Source organism: Sinohyriopsis cumingii, chromosome 10 (genome assembly GCF_028554795.1).
Source record: "Sinohyriopsis cumingii isolate HCF-2022 chromosome 10, ASM2855479v2, whole genome shotgun sequence".
Lineage (NCBI taxonomy): Eukaryota > Metazoa > Mollusca > Bivalvia > Unionida > Unionidae > Sinohyriopsis > Sinohyriopsis cumingii.
The window spans coordinates 33989572-34014798 of record NC_142970.1 but is presented as its reverse complement, the minus strand read 5'-3'; the positions used below and the strand labels follow the sequence as shown (position 1 = coordinate 34014798).

The 25227-nt window shown below is 34.2% G+C and overlaps 1 protein-coding gene across 4 annotated transcripts in view; it reads left to right on the top strand.

Moving 5' to 3' along the window:
• LOC149789856 (transcription initiation factor TFIID subunit 5-like) overlaps positions 1–25227 on the top strand; it is a 227465-nt gene that overhangs the window by 183558 nt on the left and 18680 nt on the right. For 3 of the 4 annotated variants that reach the window (XM_089971839.1, XM_089971841.1, XM_089971838.1), the window contains exons 15-17: positions 9026–9139; positions 10508–10562; positions 22565–22687. In XM_089971839.1, coding sequence (XP_089827965.1) covers positions 9026–9139; positions 10508–10562; positions 22565–22687 — 292 coding nt within the window. Of the gene's footprint in view, positions 1–9025; positions 9140–10507; positions 10563–19462; positions 19523–22564; positions 22688–25227 lie in introns of those variants that run through there. The other variant, XM_089971840.1, reaches the window with a different exon arrangement.

Below are 25227 nucleotides of genomic sequence, written 5' to 3'. Positions count from 1 at the left end.
TTTTATTCGGAGCAAGTTTTATGTATATTAATTAAGTGAACTTGTATTATATTGGCTGAGCTTTTTATAATTTGTGAGATTGTATTGCAGACCAACTTTTAATGAAGATGGGATGCAAGTTAATATTGTCCGATAATGGATAATTTTTGTTACTATTGTTATGAGTTTATGGCTTAAAATAAGTAACAGAAAAGAGTGAAAGACAACAGGCTTTGTAAAAGTTAACAAAATAATTTATTTTCCTAGAATACAAAGTGAAAATGAGAAAAAAAGAACTTAGAATATTGTGATTTAAGTCTCAAAATAATCCAAGAATTACAGACACAAGTCCTAGGAATTTAAAGTCCTGAATAAAACTCAGTACAAGTCCCAAAGAAATCCAAAAACTGAAGGCAGTGTTATAGCTTAGAGTGTTGATGGTCAGCAGTCCTTTGTTGAATCATAATTCCAGGTTTGAATTCAGTATAAATTCCAGTGAATGTCTAAATTCAAGAATTTTATCAGAGCACTTTTGTTTTTCCAGAGAAAATTATACTTGAATTAAATAATTTTAAGGAAACAAAATTCAGCCCAACTGGTCACAACATAATACCGTGGGTCGGTGGTTCTTTCTGGGGTTTTCCCAGGTTCTTCCTCCACCATTAATACTGGCCGCCATGTATAGCCTATCAAGTGCTGAAAAATGGCGTTAAACCCCACAACAACAACAACAACACAACATAATACAACTTGAAAGTGCTAGGTGTTAAAGCAGAAATGACAAAGTCCTCACAATTACAAGATTATATAGTTTTCTACATGACTTCAGGTCACAATTAGTATTTTCTTAAAACAAACATTACCTAATGGAAAATAACCTTCTAGAATGATCCTGATGTTTACAAAGTCAAAACTATAACCTGGATTACACTCAGGAAATTCCAAAACTTAGACCCAAACATATTTACTTCTATTAATAATGATCCTGATATTAAGCCCCCACACAGAGAGAATAATTTAGCTATGCATTAGTTGTTTACACAAAATGAAATAAAAAAAAGTCAGGTCAAGCAGAAATAAACTCAGTTTTGGACAAGGTCCATCCAGCATACAATGTTACATTACAGTAGCATGTAATGAAATAAAAAATTATTTTAAAAACTAACAAACAAAAAATTTAATTAAATGGACATAACACTATGCTTATTTTATGAGGTGTTCTTTCATTTGATTGAGTTTTTGTACCTCTGGAGATTTTTAGGTGCCCAGGATGACTGAACTGTGGCTGCCATGTTAGCCTATTGTGTGCTGAAAAATGACATTAAGCCCATAAAAGCAACAGTTGTGATTGTATTTTTAATAGGTCTTTGATCCAATTTGGTACTGTAAATAGATCTACATTGTCAAGATCTTGGATGAATATTATTAAGAGTGAAATTCATACATACCAAAAGTGTTCATGCATTAGATTGACTGAACTTGACAGCAACTTTATTTCTTGTCAGATTTAGATCAGATGTTTTAAACAATACTACATTTTCAAGATTTTGGATGAGTTTGATTCTGAGTAAAATTTCTGCATTATAATGAAGCAATCTAGAATCTAACTGGCTAAGGTTGTTGCCACTCTGGAGACCAATTTTCGGTCTGGTTTTGGTCCACCTTGATCAGTAAGCTCATATTATCATCATAGGCAGGTTTTGTAATAAATCAGATCTGTAGGTATTAGCTAGACACTTTTTGTCTGTTTGGATGATCTTGTTACCTCTCAAGATCTAGAGACTATATGTCATCCAGCTTCTGTAAAACTTGGTTAATATAATCACATGAATAGATAAAGATTTAAAACATGTATCTACCAGCTGAACTCACTGTACCAGCATCTATAACAGTTAATCCATAACTCCTTCAAAAATATGCACAAACAATCAAATTTGTTAATTACATACATAATGATGCATCTGCCATTCAGAGATAAAAAATAGTCCATAATTTAATGTAAGCTAAGATCAAAACCATTTCAGTATTTATGCATGTCATGTACATGTTGAGGTCATTCAGTAAAGTTTGTACAAATTTAAACCAAGAATTTTCTCTGTTTCATTCCATATGAATGTGAATAATTAATTCTTTCAATAAGATCATGAATAATTGTTAGCAAGCAAATGGAATAATTTTTTATGAATGGACAAATTGATTCACTGGTCAGTTGATTGCAGAATGATTGACAACACAGCTAAGCCAGATATGGATGATGGTGATTTTGGGGTGCTTTTTTTTTGATTTTTTAGTTGTTGCTTATAGACAAGAGTACCCAGTAATTTCAGCAATCTTAAGCTGTGAGATTTGTGTCACTTAAAGGTCACTGGCCATACTCCAACATTTTCCTATTTATATCAGAGTTGCATTACATGATTAAAAATAGTTGTACTCGCACACACAAAAAAAATTTATCAAGTGTAAAGAAGAAATAATAATTTAATTACTCGAAATAGAAGTATACAGTGCTGTTACTTCCCCTTAGTTACAATTTCCCACCTATAGAGGACGCAACCGGAAATGACGTACATTTATCCCTACAAGACAAAGTACATGCTTCTTGTTGTCGAAAAATAAAACACTATAAACTATGGATAGGGAATATTTTAGATGAAACTAATGAAAACTAATTTACTGTTCAGCCTTATATCGGTATGCGTGCATGATGCACTAGACTGTGTCGCTTTCAAAACTGTTCCATTGTTTCAATTTAGTTTGAAAATTCCCAAAAATACAGGTAAAAAGAATCAATGCTGGCTTCCCTATGTCGGCAGACTTTATATAAAAAAAGATGAAAGAAATTGGCACACTTAAAGAATCCAAAGGAACCAAACTTGACTTCCTTTTGTCGGCTGACTTCAGAAGAAAAAATCGTCACACTAAAAAGATACCAAAGTCAATTTTCCAGGGTTGGTTTGCATTGTAATAAAATAACCTATGTATTTGATATCCTGTTGGTAAGTTTAGACAATGAGTTTATTGCTCCATGACAGCTGTGTTTATCACCCGGGCTTCTATTTGTTTGCCATATGTAATCATAATTGATGTTTCAAGGGCAAATATTATACACAATTATAACTTGCTTTAATAATACTTTTGTAACCCATGCTAGCAAAAAGATTATCATTTGCACTCACATTGAATGTATTTTAAAATAATGATTTTTTTTTATTTGCGAGATACCGATTTATAGTTAACATGGATACAATATAATCTGGGTCAGTTTGCAATAAGTAACTTATCATGCGTAAATGGCAGGTGCCTTCAAGCAATTGGGTGATACTTTCATCTCATTTGCGATTTTGATATTTGACATAAGCGATACACACTACACTAAGGATGCATATGCAAGCCGGCATCCACTACATATATGGATTTCTTGGATATATATTTTTTTAAAATAATTTTTGCATGATGAAAAAAGAAGGAATATATGATAACATTGCAAGGTTAATTTCTTTCATTTTATTTTCAAACAAGCATATGTTTATCAGTTTATTTTGTACCATGAGTGGGGGCGGGCACAAATTCAACACACAATTATTTCCTTTCTAGTTTGTACGGAATAATGGAGCAAATATGATTGACGATATTGACTAGTAATGACCAGCTTTCAATTTACGTGCGCAGACACTAAGACAACTTGAAATATAAAAACAAACAATAAAAGTAACTGGTAAGAGCTTCATATTGCAGCAACTAAATACTGACAAAATGCTCAACATTATTCTCTCTCTCTCTCTCTCTCATGTGTAATCTAGTATGTATTGTATGCAGCTGTGTTACAATGTGAAGCCTAAAATTAAGTATATTTATTATAATATCTCATGTACACTACCCTTAGCAAAATCTATACGTGTTATGTAGAATATTATCTGTTACGTATTTTTGTTTTATAAATGATTATTGGTAATTTGACCAGAAGACTTAAATTGAGAATGTCGTTGTACAGGTGCATATATTTGTTAACATAAAATATGTATATAAATATTTTAATTAGAACAAGCAAGATATGTCAGTTTGTGTTTTCTTTCATAAATATGTACGTTACAAAGTATGATTATTTTCTTTCAGAGAATATCAAAATAGTTTAAATTTAGTTTTTTTCCCCATAAACCTATTTTACATAGCATCTACTTTTTTGTTGAAGAAAAAGAACATACAAACTATTGTTAAGTTTGGCCGAATTGTATTTTGAGTTGGGCTGAATTGTCTTTGGGCCAAATTCACTATAATCTGGCATAAATGATACAGCTTTCCCATCCCTCTCCTATTCAGTCCCACAGATTAAATACACTTTTTTCTGGTAAACATGGTTTTTCGGAAAAAGAAAGAATGCCTTTTCACATCATTTACTCTTTTGGTTACATCCGTATGCAACCCAGTGCACCATATTTGCTGTACAAAAGCACGATCGTACGCTATGTCACATAGACATTTATGTGGGGAAATTAAGCACTTGAATAGCAAGGTTGAATAGAAGGGATAAATGTACGTCATATCCGGTTTTTGCACGTGGAAACTACCGACTGTTTACAGAGATTGGTGAATAATTTTTTCATTTTCTAAAGCAGAGTTTTAAATCTAATTAAACATTTTTATGGTGTTCATACATAACCAATGCGTTTTGTTTATAACTATAATAATATGACACATTTGTACAATATAGGTGGCCAGTGACCTTTAACCATTCTTGACCACTATATTGTTTGGTGCTTGGGTGTGTATGCCAGTTGACTGAGCACACATGTTACTATTGTTGACGCTGGATGGAGCAATGATATACGCAGGATGCATTGAAGTAAATCTGTACCCATTAATCGGCCATACTCATAATCGGGCCGATTATTGGAACAATCGGTATAATTGGTATTGGCAGAAATAATTGGTGTTGATGTAAACAAATTTCCAAAATATAAATTTAATCATAACATTCATCTTGACATGGCTTGAATTTTAAATCAGAATTAAATAGTGGAAATTAAGGAATAAACATTTGATTTGGGGGATAATTAAAAGATAGTATATTCTTAAAAGTAAATACTTTTAAACACGCTTGCTGTAAACTACCGCTGATTGTCTGCTAACAACAGATTATCAATACCATGCATGCACTCATCCCAATCACAGCAGCCAACCAGCCAATGAGGCCTCGTGTGGCTGTTGAACTTCCAGCATACACATTACAGAGATGGTCCAGCTTTTAAAAGTTTTCACCAAAAAAAATCACCAATCTCAATATTTTATTGCCATGTTTCAAAAAATGTTGCCAGAATAAGTAGTGAATATTTTTCCAAGACTAATAATGTAATAAGCAATGAAAATTGAAATAGTTATTTATTGACAACAAGCAATACAGTCATAATATTACAAAATAAATCACTACATGACTGTTTTGCACTACTTCCATGGTCTTTGCATTGCGCATCACCATTAGTGCATAGGTCTAACTGTTGTCACCTGAAATAAATGCATTATCAAATGTAAAATACCTACTTTCCTACAGCCTTTCTTTTTTTTTTATGGAAACGTCAAGTCTTAAGCAAATCTATATTATGTATATTATTTTCCAGATAGTTTTATAAGAAACTTTATTTAGATAATGACATTTTAATACTAAAACCCTATGATCGTTCTTTGCAATGTAAGATAAGTGATGTATAATGCGACCGTCAATTTCACGCATTCAGGAATTAAATGCCCTCCCCCACCCCCTTTTATGGCTAGCTTCACAAAATACATCTCTGTCAACCAGGAGTTCAGAAATTTATTTTTGCCACGCTTTACATGCTTTGCTTGTTAGTGAATTGCTTTCCTAAATCCCAGGAATGATCACTGAATGCTGTAGATTTTTTTTGTAATTGCGATCTCCATTCCCCCCAATGAAACTTACATGAGTCAACTTGAGCTGGCATTACTGTGCCATATACATGTATATAAGCATTGATTACCATCATTAAATTAAAAGAAGGAATGAAGAAACATATCACAGAGCATATGTGCCCCCCAAAACTAATTTGGAATAAATATATTATTTAGTAAAGAGTTTTATTTGCATATATGAGTTAACAATAAGAAATAAGGTGGGATATAAAATGTGGGAAATAGTTATCACATGTATGGTAGCTTGAGACCACATTTGAACTGATAACATAAATCTGTGCCCACTTTAGGCATTGTTAGTTATAACAAAAATAGGGCATGGTTTACTTGTCAGTCACATGCTAGTGCTTTCACTAACTGTAGAACAGGAGGTTTCTTGAAATAATCGGTCTCATAATCAGTATCGTCAATTTTAATAATTGGCTATATGCGGTATCAGCATAATTGGCAGAAAGTGACATTGGTACAGCAGCTTTACATTGAAGACAAACACAGAAAAGACTTTATGGCTTTATTCTTGATGATGGTACTAACAGCTGCCTCGCTTGGTGTTCAGCATTAAGAGGTTAGTGTTAGGACTGGTCGGCCTGGTGTCAGGATAATGTGACTGGGTGGGACATCATGCTTCATGTCTGCGGCATGATGCCCCAGTGCTAGACATCACTATAAACTGCCACATTGCAGACATCGTAGCGATATGACTGAAAAATTGTTAAAGCTACGTTAAAAATCAAAATCACATCACATTTATTCTTGATGATTCAATAATAATTAGATAACAGTTCTCACCTTTTGAAAGAGCTGACATTGTAAACAAATAAATTAGGATCAAAGTGCAGCAATTAACTATTGATGCTGCTGAAATGAAGATTCACAAGTAGAAACTTTTAACATCTTGATTCATGAAACTAAAGATGTAGTCTTATCTTTTTCTTGAAAAATACAAAACATTTTGCCATGTTATTAAATAAAATTTTTGTTTATTTTGGCAAGAAAGCTTTGTACCATAAGAAATTGGGAAAATTATTGTAAATTTGTTAAAAACTCCAATGTCTGATTTATGCATTTTATGGTCAGTCAAAAATCAAACTTTTTGGACATGTCCAGAAAGTTTGAATGTTACAGAAAATAAAATGTTTCGGTATTCACAAGAAATTAAGAATTTGGATCTGATTGGATCTAGTATAAATTTTTTGTTTCTTTTTAATAGAATTACTATATTGTAGATACAACCAGAGCAAATGGTGATTGGTAAGCACACATGCTCAAAATATTTACTCTTAACACATTAACCTCTGGAGGTTTTTGTCATTTTTTCCTGAAAATCAAGTAGGAAACAAATTTTGAAAGCTATTTCTGAATAGATCCAGAAAAAAAAATCTACGGTGATCTTTCAATAACATACTGCCTAGTTGTGTTAGAAACATCGTTTTTCATTAGCTATTTGACTCGCACATGAGCAGAAGGGATTTTTTTTTTTTTTTTTGTCTCTAAACGGAGCCATTATTTTTGTATCGAGACCACTCTTTATTCCAAATGCCCATCTTATCCTACTTTTTGCAAAGGCTCATCTGTCTGTTTGCAGTTCATACTGGTTTGCCTTAGATCTGAGACCAAAAGTCTAAAATCCAGACACAAAATCGGATTCCGACCACGGGCAAATTTTGGGTAGAAAAAAGTCTGGTCCAAAAAATGAGTATATTTTATCTGTATTTTGTAGTGCAACTAGATATTCAAGATTATTTGGTATCATTCTAGAGCTACATCTGTCTTCCTTTCTATAATACTCCCCATTTTAGTGTATCTTGCATGACCATGATGCTACAGAGCTCGGCAGTAGGCTACTACCTCCTGCCCTTTAGAGTCATCGCTAGGGGTTAATATGTTGCTGATTTTCATATACATTTATATGTATTTGCCAGTGGTTAGTTGCTCAGCCCAAAAATTTAATATGTTGTTGTTGTTGTTGTTGTGGGGTTTAACGCCATTTTTCAGCACACGATAGGCTATGCATGGCGGCCAGTATTAATGGTGGAGGAAGAACCCAGGAAAACCCTGGGAAGAACCACCGATCCACGAGAAGCTCCTGGCAAGCTTTCTCACATACCCACATTAGCCGAATACTAGACTCTAACCCACGCAGACAGAGGTGAGATGGCAGTGATCCGTAACGCAGAGCGCTTTAGACCACTCAGCAAATTTAATATGTAATAACTGTTGTAAAGAGTTCATGTTTTATATGCAACAAGTTGATAACTACATCAATGAATTCATAGTTTTGTACCACCCACCCCCCTTCCAATCTTGTTTAGCTAAAACAATACACATGCAATACTCTATTCAGTTAACTGACTTGGTTGCCTATAGCATGATACAGTACATAGCATGATGGCATTTTTTGAACCTCGACCATCATGCTGTAGCAGGATTTCATGGTTTTATTGAATGTCTTGTATATATTTCGACTTTCTACAATGGTCCAATATAAATGTGGATATTTATGATATAAAATAACTTACTACTGTAATTAATTATATAATTATGATTATTAATTATATATATTGGGCTTATTTTATGCTCTCATTGCATATAAGCTTTATAAGCTTACATTTTAGCACAGTGTTCATATATACATCAACTGTCATGTATTATTCAGCATGTCATCTTTCAGCATTGTCTATTGTGTATCAGTCAGTCAGACCAGATTCATCAAAAAGCAGCCTGGCATCATGAGCTTTTTACATTAAATCGATTAATGCAACCATGCCATGAAATATAGCTATGTTTATTTACTATTACATGTATGATAGAAGAAAAATATCTAACAGCTTATGAATCATCTTAAAAACCATCTATGGATACATTTTTGAGAAGATCATCCTGGCATTGAAGTACATAATAGTGTTGCTAACTAAGCCTTCTTAGTTTAAACAAATTACATTAATTCACCATTGAATATGAAAGCAGGAAAACACTTCATCATCACTTCTGGTCAAAAACTTCAGTTTTCATTAAATTTGGCATGAAATTTGGTCTGAGCAGCTCAGACCTGAAGACTGTTCATGTTTGCACGTTATTTTCTACACTGCGTAAATTTTTATTGTATTATATCTTTTGATTTCAGTGTGTTCAGTTTCACCCTAACAGCAACTATATAGCCACAGGGTCAAGTGATAGACACATCCGATTGTGGGACATACTTACTGGCAACTGTGTGAGAGTCATGACTGGGCACAAGGTGGGTTTTCAGTAGGCATGATTTGTTCTTATAACATGTCCTTGTTTAAAATGCCAATGTTCATGGCATTCCTGTTACCTTTATTTTAAAGAATCTTTGGTCTGTACAATTGTTGATGATGATGGCTTTTCTTTCCTGACAAATATCTGCAAATTTTTTGTCAGGATGTCACTGGTGTAGGCTTAGAGTAGTAAAGCTTCATCTAAGCTCAAGGTTTAATATTTTGGTGATATTTGGATTCAAGGATTATTTTACTAAACAAAAACTCTTTGTGTTGAAAACTGTAATCTGTGTTGTAATGTATGATATTGAGTTTTTATTCATAAAGCCTATGCCACATACATTACATTGTGCTATAATATAAAACTTATTCCCATTTCATAATAGAATTAAAATTTAAAAAACTGGCAAAACATATTATTGCAGTTTTGTTGTGTCTACACAGACCTGCCAACTCTTACGATTTTGCCTTAAGTCTTTCAAAAATTACCCTTAAAATACAGACTTATGGCATAATAGCAAAACCTACAGAAAAATGATTGTTACTGAAAAATCCGGATAATTGGTTCATCCATGTTTTATATGGATCTGGGTTTTATCTTAGAATTAGTGAAATTAGTCAGGGAACCAGACCAACTTTACAGCAGCACCCCAGATGCTTTAAACTGCACCTATTTGTTCATGCGAGGTGTTTGCATGATCGAACTGTTGATTGTATCAATTTTTTTTTAATGGCATCCAGAAAGCAATGTGTGTTTAAGAAAAAAGGTAAAATAAGCTTCTAGAAAAGTGGTAATAATCAACACAGAAGAATAAAAAGGAGTGTTCAGATTCTTGTGAATTAAAGCTGGAAAGGATACAGTTATGTTTATTGGACATCACATGCCAATTTAAGTATGTCTTGTGGCGGGAGATATGATCTCCGTCGTTATGTGAAATGGAAAAGAATTTCCAAGAATTATGTCAAGTGAAGAGATAGCAAAAAGCCATTGAGTTGTATATGGTTTGGAACTATAGTTTGTGCAGCTGTACTATTGATAAATAAAGTCTTTTCAATTGAACATAATGTTTATCGTCGATGCATCTAATTTTAAATTACGTTTTCCAGCTTTGTAATAGCAGTTATTGATATTTTGTTACACCTTACTGAAAGCTGGTCAGTCTTACGGAAAAAAATCAACTGCCTTACTGAGATGAACTCGTCAGGGTTAGCAGGTCTGGTCTACAGTATACAAACAGCATTTTTTATTATTTTCATCCATTTCTCCAAAAGTTTTATATCTCTTCATTTTGTTCAAAGAGTGTAAAGAAAATTTCTCTGTATCATTCTTTTTTTTTCTATGAACACTCTTTCTAAATTGATTTCAGGGAGCTGTTCACAGTCTTTGCTTTTCTCCAGATGGACGTTATTTAGCCTCCTCAGGTATGGTATAGTGACTCAGTCACAAGAAATCAGTCAGGTCAGTCTGAAACAAACATTGAAGCTGCATACTTGACAAAATTTATAACAAATTTATTTTGAGAAAAATAATCATGTAAACAGAGACAGAGTTAGTGTTTATGTTGAGAGTGAATTGATTTATGTTGTTTTTAACACCTATTTTGTCATATTATTACATAGGTAATACATTCTCATGTATAATGTCACTGAATTTTATGTCAAGCGCTTATGCATTATCTCAGGCAGCTTTGGCATCAGTATCGTCAACATTATTTGCACTTGGGTTAACAGGTGTGTATTATTTTGCATTAATAGGAGTAATACATGCTATTGTTGTGTTGTTATATTTTTTTCTGGTGCATGTTGCCAGATCAAATGAGATTATTCCCTCCAATTTGTAATTTGTGATCTATTATTATTATTATTATTATAATAAATAACATGATCTCAGTCTGATACCTCACTTAACTTGCAACATTTGGATTATAGTTTTCATGGCCTTCAATCCAGTTCCCACATGACTATTGGATGATCAATATTTTCTTCATATAAGTCCTCTTTTGGAATTAATACCTGTACAAAGTAGAGCTAAGCTGTTGTTCTCTCCCTGGTGTTAATGTTAGCGTAAACACAGATAAAAGTATATACATATGTGCAGTTTCACTGCCATTCTGTCTTCCAAGGTGTGGCACCAGGTTGCTGAGTGGTATAAAGCACTCATATTTACCAATCAGTCACCTCACTTCTGTCCGCATGAGTCTTGGACCAATGTGGTTATGTGAGAAAGCTGCCAGTAGCTTCCCATGGGTCGATGGTTCTTACAGTGAGTTTCCCAGGTTCTTCCTCCACTAGTTATACTAGCCACTATGTATAGCCTATCTTGTACTGAGAAATGCCGTTAAACATAAAAACAACAAAAACAACTTTTTTTCAAGTTCAAGGCAACAGTTTTGAGGGTGCTTCCTAGGAGGGAGCTAAATTTGTACATGGATGTACATGAGTTGTATTGTATTAAGCTTAACTCCTTTCTTTGTGCATTGTATAAATACTGTTGCACCTGGAATCATAAAACATGGTGAGTGATGAATCTTGGTTACTACACCCTCATCACAAAAGTAGTTCACTGCAACTCATATTTCATACTTTACTCTCTTGGGTTCAGTCTCAAGCACTGTTAGGGGGCCCCGAGTGGCCAAGTGGTCTAAAGCGCTCTCCTTTATAGATCACTGCCATCTCACCTCTGTCAGTGCCAGTTCGAGTCTCGGATTCAGCCAATGTGGGTATGTAAGAAAGCTTGTCAGCAGGTTCTCGTGAGTCAGTGGTTCTTTCCAGGGTTTTCTCAGGTTCTTCCTCCATCAATAATAGTGGCCGCCATGTATAACCTATTGTGTGCTGAAAAATGGCATTAAACCCCACAACAACCATAACAACAACATTAAGCACAGTTCATGCCATCAAACTAGGTGAATATTTATATATCCCTATTTATATATCCGTTGAGTACTTTGCCCTACATTAAAAGGTCATTGTGACCGACATATATTTTAATGGTTTGTATAAAGTTTTTTGCATTTAGCTCATGACCATATTTTATTTATTGCATAATACTGTTATACCTGGAATCATGTTTTAAACTTTAGACTTATAGGTTACTGCATTTGTATGGAAAAATATGAACGAGATTTTCGGATGGAGATACTGCACAACCTTGGGAGCGCTGTATATCCATCCAACAAAACGAGTTCATATTTTCCCATACAAATGCAGTAACCTTTTTATTATATGCTCATTTTCTTATTCTACTTAAGGCTTAATTATATAAACAAAATACACTACAAGAAACAATGTAAATGAATGTATGCCGTATTCCAAACTAAATACACAAGCGCAGATTCATCATTACATAACAACAACATTATTAATGCGCACATAACTCTGCCCAGATAAATTTGAACTTAGTCGCACACTCGACATAACTTTCGAAACAAAAAATGGAGTGTCTAGTTAAAATTGAAATTTGCAGTCATACTGTGAATGAATGCACATTGCCACAACTTTTCCATTTGATCTGGAATGAATAGATTTTGGTATTTTGTTTCTATTCAATGAAAGTTCTTGATTTTGGACTGGATTTATCTGTGCAAATTGTACATGAAATATAGGGGCCCCGTGTGGCCAAGTGGTCTAAAGCGCTCTCTGTTACGGATCACTGCCATCTCACCTCTGTCTGCGTAGGTTCAAGTCTCGGATTCGGCCAATGTGGGTATGTGAGAAAGCTTGCCAGTAGCTTCTCGAGGGTCGGTGGTTCTTTCCGGGATTTTCACGGGTTCTTCCTCCACCATTAATACTGGCCGCCATGTATAGCCTATCGTGTGCTGAAAAATGGCATTAAACCCTACAACAACAAAAACAACATGAAATATATCAGATTGAAACAGCGTGGGAGAAGCATGTTTTCATCTGCAATTGTGTTTGTTCTGTCATTGACTATTTGAAGTCATAATGTGGGAAAAATATGAAGTGTTTCAATTGCAATTATCAAAAAGACGCTATTGAATTTAATGTTTATTTCATTTTGAGTGCAGTAAGGAAGATGTAATTGCACTTGGAATATATTAATAATAATAATAATAATAATGAGGACATTGTATAGCACCTAATCTTTAGAAGCTGTAAGCTCTTTACAACATTAGACAACACCTATAAGATAAAAACATATGATTACAAAACAAACAACATGAAATTAGAAAACATAAAAACATGCTGAGAATATTTAAGGTAGGAAACATTATTAGGTCTTTAAGTTTGTTCTTGCAGTGGAAATAAGTGAGTTTTGAGAGCACTCTTGAATGGGATCACTATGTCTTTGTGTGTAAGTTCAGTGGGCAATTCATTCCACGTTGCTGGGCCCTGGTATGCAAAGGAACGCTGTCCATATCACTTTGTTTTCATAGTGGGAATAATGAGTATACATTTGTCAGAAGTTTAGCATAAGTATCTTGCTGGTGTGTACACATGGGTGAGGTTGGATAGGTATGTTGGACTAGAGTCCGACAGTGAAACGTAGCACAGAGAACAAATTTTGTGTTTGATTCTGGATTGAATGGATAGCCAGTGTAGGGTACAGAGCAGCAGGGAGGCATGCTCTGACCATGGTACTCTAAGTATGATCCGAGCAGCTGTGTTTTGAACTTTTTGAAGTTTCTGGAGCAGATATTGAGATGAACCAGACAGAATTGAGTTACAATAGTCCAGTCTTGAAAATACTAATGAACTCACAAGTGTTTTAGTGGCATCAACTGAAAGATATTTTCGAATTGAACTGATGCGTCTCAGCTCAAGATATGCAGCCTTGCATATGTTCATGAGATGTTGGTGCAGTGTGAGAGTACTGTCCAGAGTAACACCTAGGTTTTGTACTGATTGTGTTAATTTAATGTTGGTGTTGCTGATATTTATTGTTTCAGGTAAAGGATGTGAATGAGAAAGTCTTTTTGTTGTGATCAGAATGGCCTCAGTTTTATCATTATTCATCTGCAGCTTGTCACATGTCATCCATGATTTCACATCAGAAATGCACCTCGCTCCTTGGATGTTAACATCAACTTCAGTTGGGTGGCTAGATTTGTATATTTGGGTGTCATCAGCGTACAATTGGTGAGACAGTGGATGATGATCTATGACACTTGAGAGCGGCTGAGTGTATAGAATGAAGAGAACAGGTCCAAGAACAAACCCCTGTGGAACACCACAACATAGATCAACTGGGCTGCAGTGTATTCCGTTTGCAGATATAATTTGTGTCCTGTTGACCAAGTTGGACTTGAACCATAGTAAGGCTGTATCATGAATGCCAAATACATGCTGGAGATGGTGAAGTAATATATCATGGTCTGTTGTGTCAAGTGCTGCAGACAAATCAAGGAGGGTGAGGACTGTAATCTTTCCACTGTCCAACGCAGAGAGAATGTCATTAACTACTTTTAGAAGAGTAGTTTCAGTACTGTGGCAAGGGCAATATGCAGATTGTACATGGCTAAAAAGACTGTTTGAATTCAGATGAGATACAAGCTGGGATAGAACAACCTTTTCTAAGATTTTTTATATGAATGGGAGATTAGAAACTGGGCGGTAGTTCTTTAAATCGTTATGGTCTAGTGTTGGTTTCTTCAGCAAAGGCTTTACAACGGCAGTTTTGAAAAATGATGTGAATTCCCTGGATGAGAGAGAGGTATTAATAACATCAGTTGGCGAAGGCAATACTGCATCTAAGCACTCAAGCAGCAGTGATGTTGGAATTGGATCAAGTTCACATGACTTTGGTGCACTCTTCTTCAGGATTGTACATACGAAATCCATAGAGACAGGTTCAAAGCTGCTAATGTATGGTGACGACGAGTCAGTTGAAATTGTGGTGTCAAGCTTATCTCTAATGGTTTGCACTTTGTCACGGAAGAAATTTGCAAACATGTCCGGAAGGTCGACTGGAGAGAAGGTAGTTGGAGGTGGTGTAGATTTGTTCCTTGACATTAGCTTGTTAGTAATCTCAAAGAGCTCTTTGCAGCTGGAACTTTCCATGATCTTAGTAGTGTAGTGGGCTGATTTCGCTGCATGGACTATATATGTGACAATCTTCTTAGTGACTTCATAGATTTGCTTATGAATAGTGATTGGTGGGAAACCCAAGCCTTTCAGCTTTACGGCGGTCTCCTTTAGTAGTGTGAAGCTGGTCCCTAACACTGCTATACCATGGAGAACACTTTTGAATTGATACTCTGCACAAGGTAGCTGGGGCATGTTTGTCGAGCAATGAATGCAGGCAGTTATCGAGTTGTTCTGCTGTAGGAGGTAAGCAAGTTGTTAGGTTTGCTTGGATGTTGTGCATTAGTTTGGTTCTGTTTATAATATGGAGGTTTCTCTTAGTAGCAGATAAAGGTGGACGGTTAGGGACTGATACGTCAAGATGGCATATATTGCAGAGGTGATCTGATGCAAGGTCATGGGATACCAGGGAGGACCATAGAATGTTATCGTCGGGTCTATGAAAAATCCAGTCTAAAATGTTGCCATGTTTACGGGTGGGTTGGTTAACTGACTGTTTGAGGTTGAAAACATTAATGGAATCTATGAGTTTTGATGTGTTTGGGTTTCTGGGACAGTCAAAGTGAAAGTTGAAATCTCCAAGAATAATCAGGTTGCCACCTATCGAATTTCCATACTCCAGGAGATTCGGAAACTGCTCCAAAAAGAGAGATTCAGTCAGCTTGTTTTTTCTACTAGGAGGAGGACGGTATAGTCGAAATTACAGTACAATTTCAAAATGTGTAATCAAGCTTGAGAACTCAAGACATGGCTCATGTAATTCGGATTTGCAGAACTAAGAAAGTACATTTTGAGGAAATTCTGGATGTAAAACTGTAAGTATATTTTTTGCCATTCTTTTCACCAGCTAGAGGAGACTGTCTAAGCCTTCATAGCTTGCATGTTATTTGTAGGTACGAAGGAATTTTACGAAATCTGGTATCTATCGCAAAATCTTCATGTATCAAAAGGTTAACGTTGAATATAGCAAAGCAGTTGGTATGTTGCAGTCCACGAAACATCTGCTTTAGTTCATTCAGAAACAAATTTAATCAACCAAAATGTATTGTGCCTACTATACAAATGTACATGATTTGTTTACAAAGTAGTTCTTAATACACTATTGGGCATATGTGTCCTGCACGTGGATGCAATATGAAGGTGTGCAATATCGTTAAATATTGAACAATTCTGATAATGTAAAGTTAACAGAGAAAAAAATGAGCATATAATAATCTGTGATACTATACCCCTACCAAAATGTCACTGTGGCTTACAGTTTTCATTTTTTCTGGCTTAGTTTATGTTGTTGTATTTACCTTTGGTCCTCATAGGTTTTTGGCATGCTCTGTACATATTATCCAATATAGAATCATGAAATTTGAATCTTGATGAGCACTACTCATTTCATTAGTAGTTCATTATCAGCCATATTTTATGCTTCACTGACTTGAGTTAAATTGTTCTCAGGCACTTGAATTGTTGAAACCTGAAATTAATGATATGTATCCAAATCCAAATGTTCATGAAACTTCGTGACTGGATGCACCTTCATAAATTCGGTGTCCATTTTGCCAAATGAAGTCTCTTGATCTATATTTCATCAAATCTTCACTCTTGGGTGCTGTTCTAATCAGTCAGTATCATTTAAACAAAAGGATGGTACCAGAGGAAGGTAGCTTTTAAAAAATATACGCTAGGTTAGTGATTACTCAGAGTTTGTGTAAAAATGTATAAAATACTAAGTTGCTTCCATCTGTGGTCTTATCTGGTTCCCAAGCATGTTTTCTTTGATCAGCTGTCATGAAATTTGGTAAGTGGGTGCATCTTAGTTATTACTTCACACTTAAACCAAAGGTCAACTAACATAGGTATTTATTTTTATGATCACATTGATTCATACATGCAAGACCTGTATACAGTAGCCTAGTGTGCTTGGAAGACCATTGCTGACCAATGCAGTTGGAAGGAGGGATAAATATATATATTCAATGGTAAAACTTTCATTATTAATGATATCTGTTATTATATTATCATCAGGTTAACTGCATATTGTATATCTGAATAATTATAGGATTAGGTGAATGGACTGAATGGTTTTCATGTAAGCCTGACTTGTTGGTTAATCAAGGTAATTATTGATAAATGAACTGTTGTACTGCTGATTTTTACCTCTTGGCTTTGAGCCTGTGATTTTAACACAGTAAAATCTGGCTTCCAAAGATGAATAATAGCTATAGCTTTTCAATCAGATTTTAAGAACATTGATTTTAAAATATGAATACAAATGCAACATTAATCTTTTTTTTTCTTTTTCAAATCAGTTTATCACTCTAGTTTGAATTTATTTTCTTTCTGCATGATAAAGTTTACTTTACAAGAGCTACTGGAGATAAGTGAAAGTAGATTTTGCTATGTAATCGTTGACTACACTGATTTGAATTGTACATATATTTGTTATTTTCTCCTCAATCCTTGCATAATTTTTTTTCTCTCAGTCCCGTCTCATTCAAGTTGGGGAACGACTCTGGTGGCCTAGCAGTTAGAGCATCCGTCTCGGATGCAGGAGGTCATGGGTTCAATCCCTGGCCGAGTCCTATAAAGACTTAAAAAAAATGGTACTAACATCTGCCTTGCTTGGCGCTCAGCGTTAAGAGGTTAGTGTTAGGACTGTTTGGCCTGGTGTCAGGATAATGTGACTGGGTGGGACATCATGCTACATGTCTGCAGCATCATGCCCCAGTGCTAGATATCACTACAAACAGCCACACTACAGACATCATAGCGATATGACTGAATTTTTTTTAAAGCTACGTTAAAATTCCAAATCACACTCATTCAAGTTGGGGGTTCTGAGTACCTCGCTAGTGAGACCATATTTTTTTGTTTTTCATCCATCTATCAGAAACTGGTATGTATTACCTACACTCAAAAATAAATATCACTGGTAATTACTGACAAAAGGGAAATGTTAATAAAAGCCAGTGTAAAAATAAATGAACTTAATTTATTGACTGGAATGTGTTACAAAATAACAACTTTAATATTGACAATCTTTGTGAAATAATATCCATAGAAGTCCATTATGTTCGATATTTTATATCCATTTTATATGATAAATCTATGAATTTTATTATAGTTTACTATCCAGTATAAAATAGAGCCTAGAACTGTGCACAGGAAGTTGTGGGTCTCTACTTAGCACTGAATAAGTATCAAAATTCATAACTAGATCAAACGATTGTTAATTGGTGAAACCGTGGATGCTGCCTTTACAAACCAAGGTTCTATCTGCCCATGTGCACTGGTAGATAATGTGGGAAATATCACTTGGAAATTAGATCTGACTTGTGAAAAAAGGGCAAATATAATATGAAATATAATTATTGCATCAAACACAAACATTGTTGATACAGCAACAACAAAAAATAACAGTATATGGTTTATTTGGACTCACAAGAAAATGAAAGCATTATATTTACTAGTAAACAACATTGATGAAAACTTCACTTAGTGCTGCATAATATTTTTATTTAATCAAATTATTAAAATCCAAATAAATGTACATACAAGTATTGTGTAATGAGTATCATAATGAAACAGATTAGCACAGCATATACCATATATGCATTTCCGGATGGTAACATGAAAATGTAAAATTTTGAATTGGAAGTATTTTGTACATACTGCAAACATCAAGAGTTTCCAACATTACCTCAAGATTTATCAAATGTTTTATTTGTTGCAGTTATAAGATGATCCCTTCTCAGCATGAATGCATGAATATAATTTTAGTTACATCATAATATAATTAAAAGTGTAGCTTCTTGCAGAAAAAAATATATATATGAAAAAAATAAAGTGTGTAATATAGAGACTTGTTGGCAAATAATTTTCATATTTTTTTCATTCCTATATTTTTTCATTCCTATATTTTTACATTTGAGAAAATATATCCTTGTATTTTCACTTGTGAAAAGATTTGCCATGTGATGTTTTATTATGTGTTTGTACCTGCAACCAGAAAAAGAGTACCATGTGAGCTAGAACAAATAATGTGGAGATTAATCTTTGTATCTGAAATTTGAACAGATGCCGTTCTTGTCTCACTGAATATCTTTCCCCTTATTTCCCTGACAACAGTAACAAAAACCAGTTGTGATGCATTGCTGAAGCAGACTTGCATTGTTTTCAGATATGGTCAAATTGTTTATAAAAGAACAAAAAATTTAATTTACCATGACTTATTATGTCAGCCACATCCTTCCACTTTCTTCAGTCATGTATATTTATTTGATCAGGCTATGAAAGTGAGGTGAATTTATGAAAAGGGGTCAAGGAGAAAGCGACTGTGCCAAAGAGTGAGTTGAATCTTCGAAACTTTGATTCTGGAGCATATAATAAAATTAAAATTTTCTACATTAATACTGAGTATATTTCATCTTGTTGTACCAAAACAACATATTTTGACTTGTGGTTTTACCACTCATTAAAATACCATGTTTTGAGTACCACATGATGAAATGTATCCAATATTAATGTGGGTAAAGAAATATATATTATGATGGGCAATAATATATCTGAATAAACTGAAATCACATTTGGAAAAGAGAATAAACGGCATATTTTGGACCCTTTCCAGATTTAAAAATTTGAGCCATAAATTAAATATGGAGACAAGTTGATTTCTTTAGAAAAATATCATGCTACTGGTTGAAGATGAATATCATACTTTTTTGGGGGTACAAGTTACCAAGATTGTAAACAACAGTGTGTAGACAAAACTTGAAATACTTCTCTTTATTTAGAATAAGTCTGTAGTTGTTTTCCCTTACCAATTGGCCCATTAACTTTGCATTATTTATATATGATCTTTTGTTGGCTGACAAGAACTACCTAATGGCTGTTCTTTGTATTTCAATGCTTCAATACTTCCTTTAACACCTTGTTGAATTTTTCTCAACAAAAAAAAATTATATTTCTGCATATGCATTGCCATGAGGTAAATTTAGTCATAATGCAGTGACCTTACTAGTCACACTTAACTTTTAGGATTGAGCTCTGTATTGAGCATGCATTGGCCCTAGGATGGGTGCTGTTTCTATGTCAACAGATGTCTTACAGTCCAAAATGGCTAATGTTGATATGGTGTTTGCCGTAAGTGCAAGGAATAATATGTTCCAGTTGCTGCTGCACTTCAAATCAAACACTGTGAACTAGGAATTATAAAGTTTTGTTTCAGGCACATTGTTCACTTAGCTGATGACTACCCTCTTGTTCATAATTACCCAGGTAATAAAATGAGCCATAGTGTATCCATTTAATTCATGTAAAAGTTTCAAAAGTTCAGATCAACGATTATATTTAGTGATGTCATGAATGAACAAGACCTAGAATAGTGAGTATTTTTCCAAGTTTATATTGTGTGGCTATTGGCTGCTGTGTATTTATCTGTCATAGACCTTCATCTGCTGATGATATATTTTGACTTGTTTGACCATTTTGCTATGTACATCGAATAGTTTCCTTATTTTTGTTTTTATCAAGTTTAGAAGTGGACCTCAAAACTCAAAAACCCTACAATTTCATTTTGACCTTTGAAACCTAAAAGAAGCATTAAAAAACTGAAGGAAACCTAAATTCTCTGATGCCATAAAAATGGCTTTTTAGTCATGGTGTTTCAGTCTAACAGTCAAAAAAATATGTAAATTTTTTAGCGCTTACAGGTATTTGTTTTAAAATCATTTATTAATTTTCACTTTATCTCTGTTTTCATTTTATTTAATAACGAAATCAAAGCATGCTTTATTAATTTTTAATAAATGTTATGCGCACCATGGAGATAATGTATCTGGTTTGTGTCTTGGACTGCAAAACAAATTTTAAAACCCATTTGGTCAAAGAATAATTTTGACTTAAATGCCATACAACTTCCAAATTAGGTCAGTCTTGAAAAGATAAGTACTCAGATTGCTAGGAAGTTTTCTTCTTGAAAGTAAGTAAGCCTCAAAAATAAGCCATCAGATTTCTAGAACGTTTTGTTCCCAAGAGTAATCAGGCCTTAAAAGAAAAAACACCTAATATGAAGAGAGAGACTTCCTTCTTCATAAAAGAAACACTGAAATTTTAAAATGTGAAAATATATAAAATCATGCTGCTGGTAGAACTAACATTGTTTACTTTTGCTGAATTTATATGCCTTGTTCTTCATGACATCACAGACTTGTTTGAGATTCTGAAATTAGCATCTGTGTCAGTACCATTCCTTGACTATGTGATGATTAAGAATTGTTCAATAAAACAAGATTTAAATATGTTCTACTACTCAAATAAGAGAAAGCAGAATGAAAATGTCCATTTTAACTTATGCCATATTTGCCACAAGTTTCTGGTCTTGTTCTGAGTGTTGGCTGGTCAAGTCCAACATGTTTTTTCTTTACCTTTTTATTAGTGGGAAACCCATGACAAAGATTTTTAAGATAACAAATGCAATATAAAGACTTGGTTATTATAACTTGCACTTCTTACTTCATGTTATGAAAATGTTAATGGAATTACATGTAATTATTTCATTGAAATATTTTAATGTCAGGAAAATATTCTTTGTGATGAAATAACCTGAAAGAAATTCTGTTTAAAACTTGCTACATCTTTAAATATGATAATTAATTTTATTCAAAATCTAGATGAAACAAAAGAAACAAATGTATAATTTTTCTTTGATATTTTTGTCATCATTATTTAAAAAAGGTGCTATATTGCAGTTAATACATTACAAATGAAAACATTAATTATACATGTACTTAGATATAAATGATCAATTATTACACTTTTGCCTAATTGTCGCATTCCAATCTTATGTCACTTGATGTTTATTTATTTTAGAGGCATGAACCATCAGGTTATTTCCAGCAATAGAAAAATTTTGATACTCGAAAAAACTGTAGTTCGCAAAGGATTTGGAGAGTATATAACCATTTCTTAACAATGAAGAAATATTTAGACATAGTTGAACTTTTTCTATGGTGATTTTAATAGTTTCTAACAATATTATAATATATGCATTAAAATTCATGTTAAGGGCACATGCCATTGCAGATCGAGGATATTCTCTAGGTATACAACAACCATTTTTTTTATTATCTATCAATATTTGTACTCATAAGTAAGCTATCCGATCAATGAATATAAGCCATGGCTTATTTTAGTGGTCTTAGGATATGATCATTTATGTCAGTTTTATCTCTGTAACATTGTGTGCAAATTATAAAAACTCATTTTGATTTACTTTTCTTTGTACTAAAATATGATGCTTACTAATTCATACATTAAGTGATCAGTGTACTTTATTGAAGGTAACTTAAAGCCTTTGCTAATAGTGTGACTTTCTGGTTTTGTTGCAGGTGTGGATGGTACAGTGATGTTATGGGACCTCTCTAAAGGGAATATGATGTCCCAGATGAGGGGACACACTGGCACTGTCTGTGCTCTCAGCTTCAGTCGAGATGGCGGTGTGCTTGCCTCAGGTAATAACACAAAAGAGTTGACCTTGTTATGCAGATACTGATTGTTTAAATTTTGAGGAATCATCATTAACCTTTATAATATATCCTGCATTCTGAATAAACCTGATCAGATTCTGTTGATTCATTTTCAGGAATGAAATTTGTTGCATGTATCCTTGGGTTTAAAAGCTCTTAATTCAGTCTCATATGGTGTCCTTAGTTATCCTGTTATTTAGAAAGACTGACACAGAAGGTCAAGATGGATATTAAAATGATTTTAATAGAGTGGAAAAACATAGCTGTAACTAGTTATGTGGGATGAAAAGGTCAGTATCAGCAATGCTTTTGGAACCAAGTTCTAATTTGATTTTGCGGCACTTTAGCTTATATTATTATTGTCGTGGACAGATTCCATGGTAAGTGATACCTGTGCATAATAATATGACTTTTGAACTTTTACTTCTCAAAATCAAGAAACTATATTTCTCATCCAATTTTTATAAAATTTGGTAAATTGGTTTATATCATAAACATCTTGGATGACTTGGATTGCCAACAAGAGACTGTAGATATTAATCTTATCATTAGAAATAAAAATTTACAATGTAGTACATAGGTAAAATCAGCATGATACAGAGTTTTGGAGAAAGTTTACATAGTTTGTGTTCTTAAAATACTACATAAGCTGGCATAGTACAATGGTCATCTGTTAAGTTATGGAAGTCACTTGACTGATATCAGGCACACTTGGCCCTCATGATAGTGGATAGCTGTGAAACCTAATACAGATTATGTTCATTAGATCGGAAGACACATATGTTGATCAGTTATTTTATTTACAGTTTTCAGAAGTGTTATGTCCTTTCTATACACGTCGTTATATCTCCATCATGAGGTAAGAATGGGAGACAGGCATATATCTACATTGCTTACCATTATAGAAGTCTTTTAGTTTTCATTGATAAATTTGCATATTTTTTTATTTGTGGACTTTGGTTCTGACCATGAAGACATTCATAATGTTATTGATACTTGCTGTTTCATGTTTTTCTTGCAGACATGGATTTATATTTCTGTTTTACTTTGTGCTTGTTGATATAGTTTGCACTTTCAAGTTGTCATTTTCTCATATTTTGTTGTTTTCATTTTTGTTACATATATGCAATGGAACAAAATGTTCAAATTATAAAATTTTAGAGTTTCTATGGACATGGATAGACATGGCACATCAGCACCAAATGTACTTCATCTTGCACAAGGGCCACCGTCTTGCAGCGAAGTCTGAAGTGCAAGAAGAGCCGAGTTACAGATCAAAAGACATTGACATTTTGAACTTTCATCCTAAAACTATGTATGTACCTGTTTAGTATGGGAACCATGATAGCTTCTCCATTCTACAAGATTCCTTGAACCTTATCCTCAGTGACTGTCACATTGATCCAGATGGAAATGGAAGCATTGTGTGAAGCAATGTCCTTGCAACACCCACCCATTTTGCTGTTTGAGCCTTCGATGAGATTGTACAGTAGATAACAACACATTTTTTGGCTTCTGGGAGTTTGTATCTTGTCTTTCATTACATGTCTCCATTATGAACTCCAGTATTGCAGGAAATTTCAGTCCTACCTTTTGTAGCCCACTAGGCACAAGTCAATCCATATGCCCGAACATAGCATGCCTTTAAGATGGAGTGCTTGGAACTTGATTCCAAGCTTGAATACTTACATTTTTACTTTTTTAGCCATGTTTGCCATTCACCACCATCCCATTTATCAACTAGTCAGTCCTAACTACTAACAAAATGCGACCAAAGATCATTGATGAGTCATGCTGCAAAGTGGCTGACCATCAAATTATATATGGTGCATAATTGAGACCTATACATCTGGTATGTCCACATCACTGCCCAGCCAGACAACCATCCATCAAGCTAGCCATGCCAGTAACACAAACCATCCACCAAATGCAGTCATCAGTTCTGATTTTGATGACATATTCTCTGGGCACCACAGTATGCCCAGGGATAATGATGCTTCTTCTTTTACTTAAGTGCATTGGTTAGTGTATAGTTTGCACCTTTTTTCTCATTCATTACTTGATTTGATTGTTTTAAACCATCATTACCAATACACAATGCTCAGAGTTTAAGAAGATCAATACATGAGACATGCTTCCTGTATACTTAATATACTTCATCAAAATCTTGCATTGCTGAGCTGGTAGGTTAGAAGGAACTTGGTCCACAGTTCTGTGGAAGCATTAGACTAGAGAAAACACATCATGCTACCTGTTGATATAAACGTGTCTGTAGTTCCTGTTCCCTTTGGCAGGTCATTTATTCTTTTGGAATTGGGATCCTATATATGAGAAATTCTGTCCTCAAGGTTGCATTTGACAGCCCGTTGGGTATAAACTCACCTCTGCCCATGCACAGCCCAAGTGCTATTCAAGTTGGTCATGTGGGACTACAGTCCACTTTGCTCACTGGCTGGACCCACAAATCATTCACCATATACCATAACACATTCCAGCTACCAAGACATTGCTCCATCCAGCAAGCC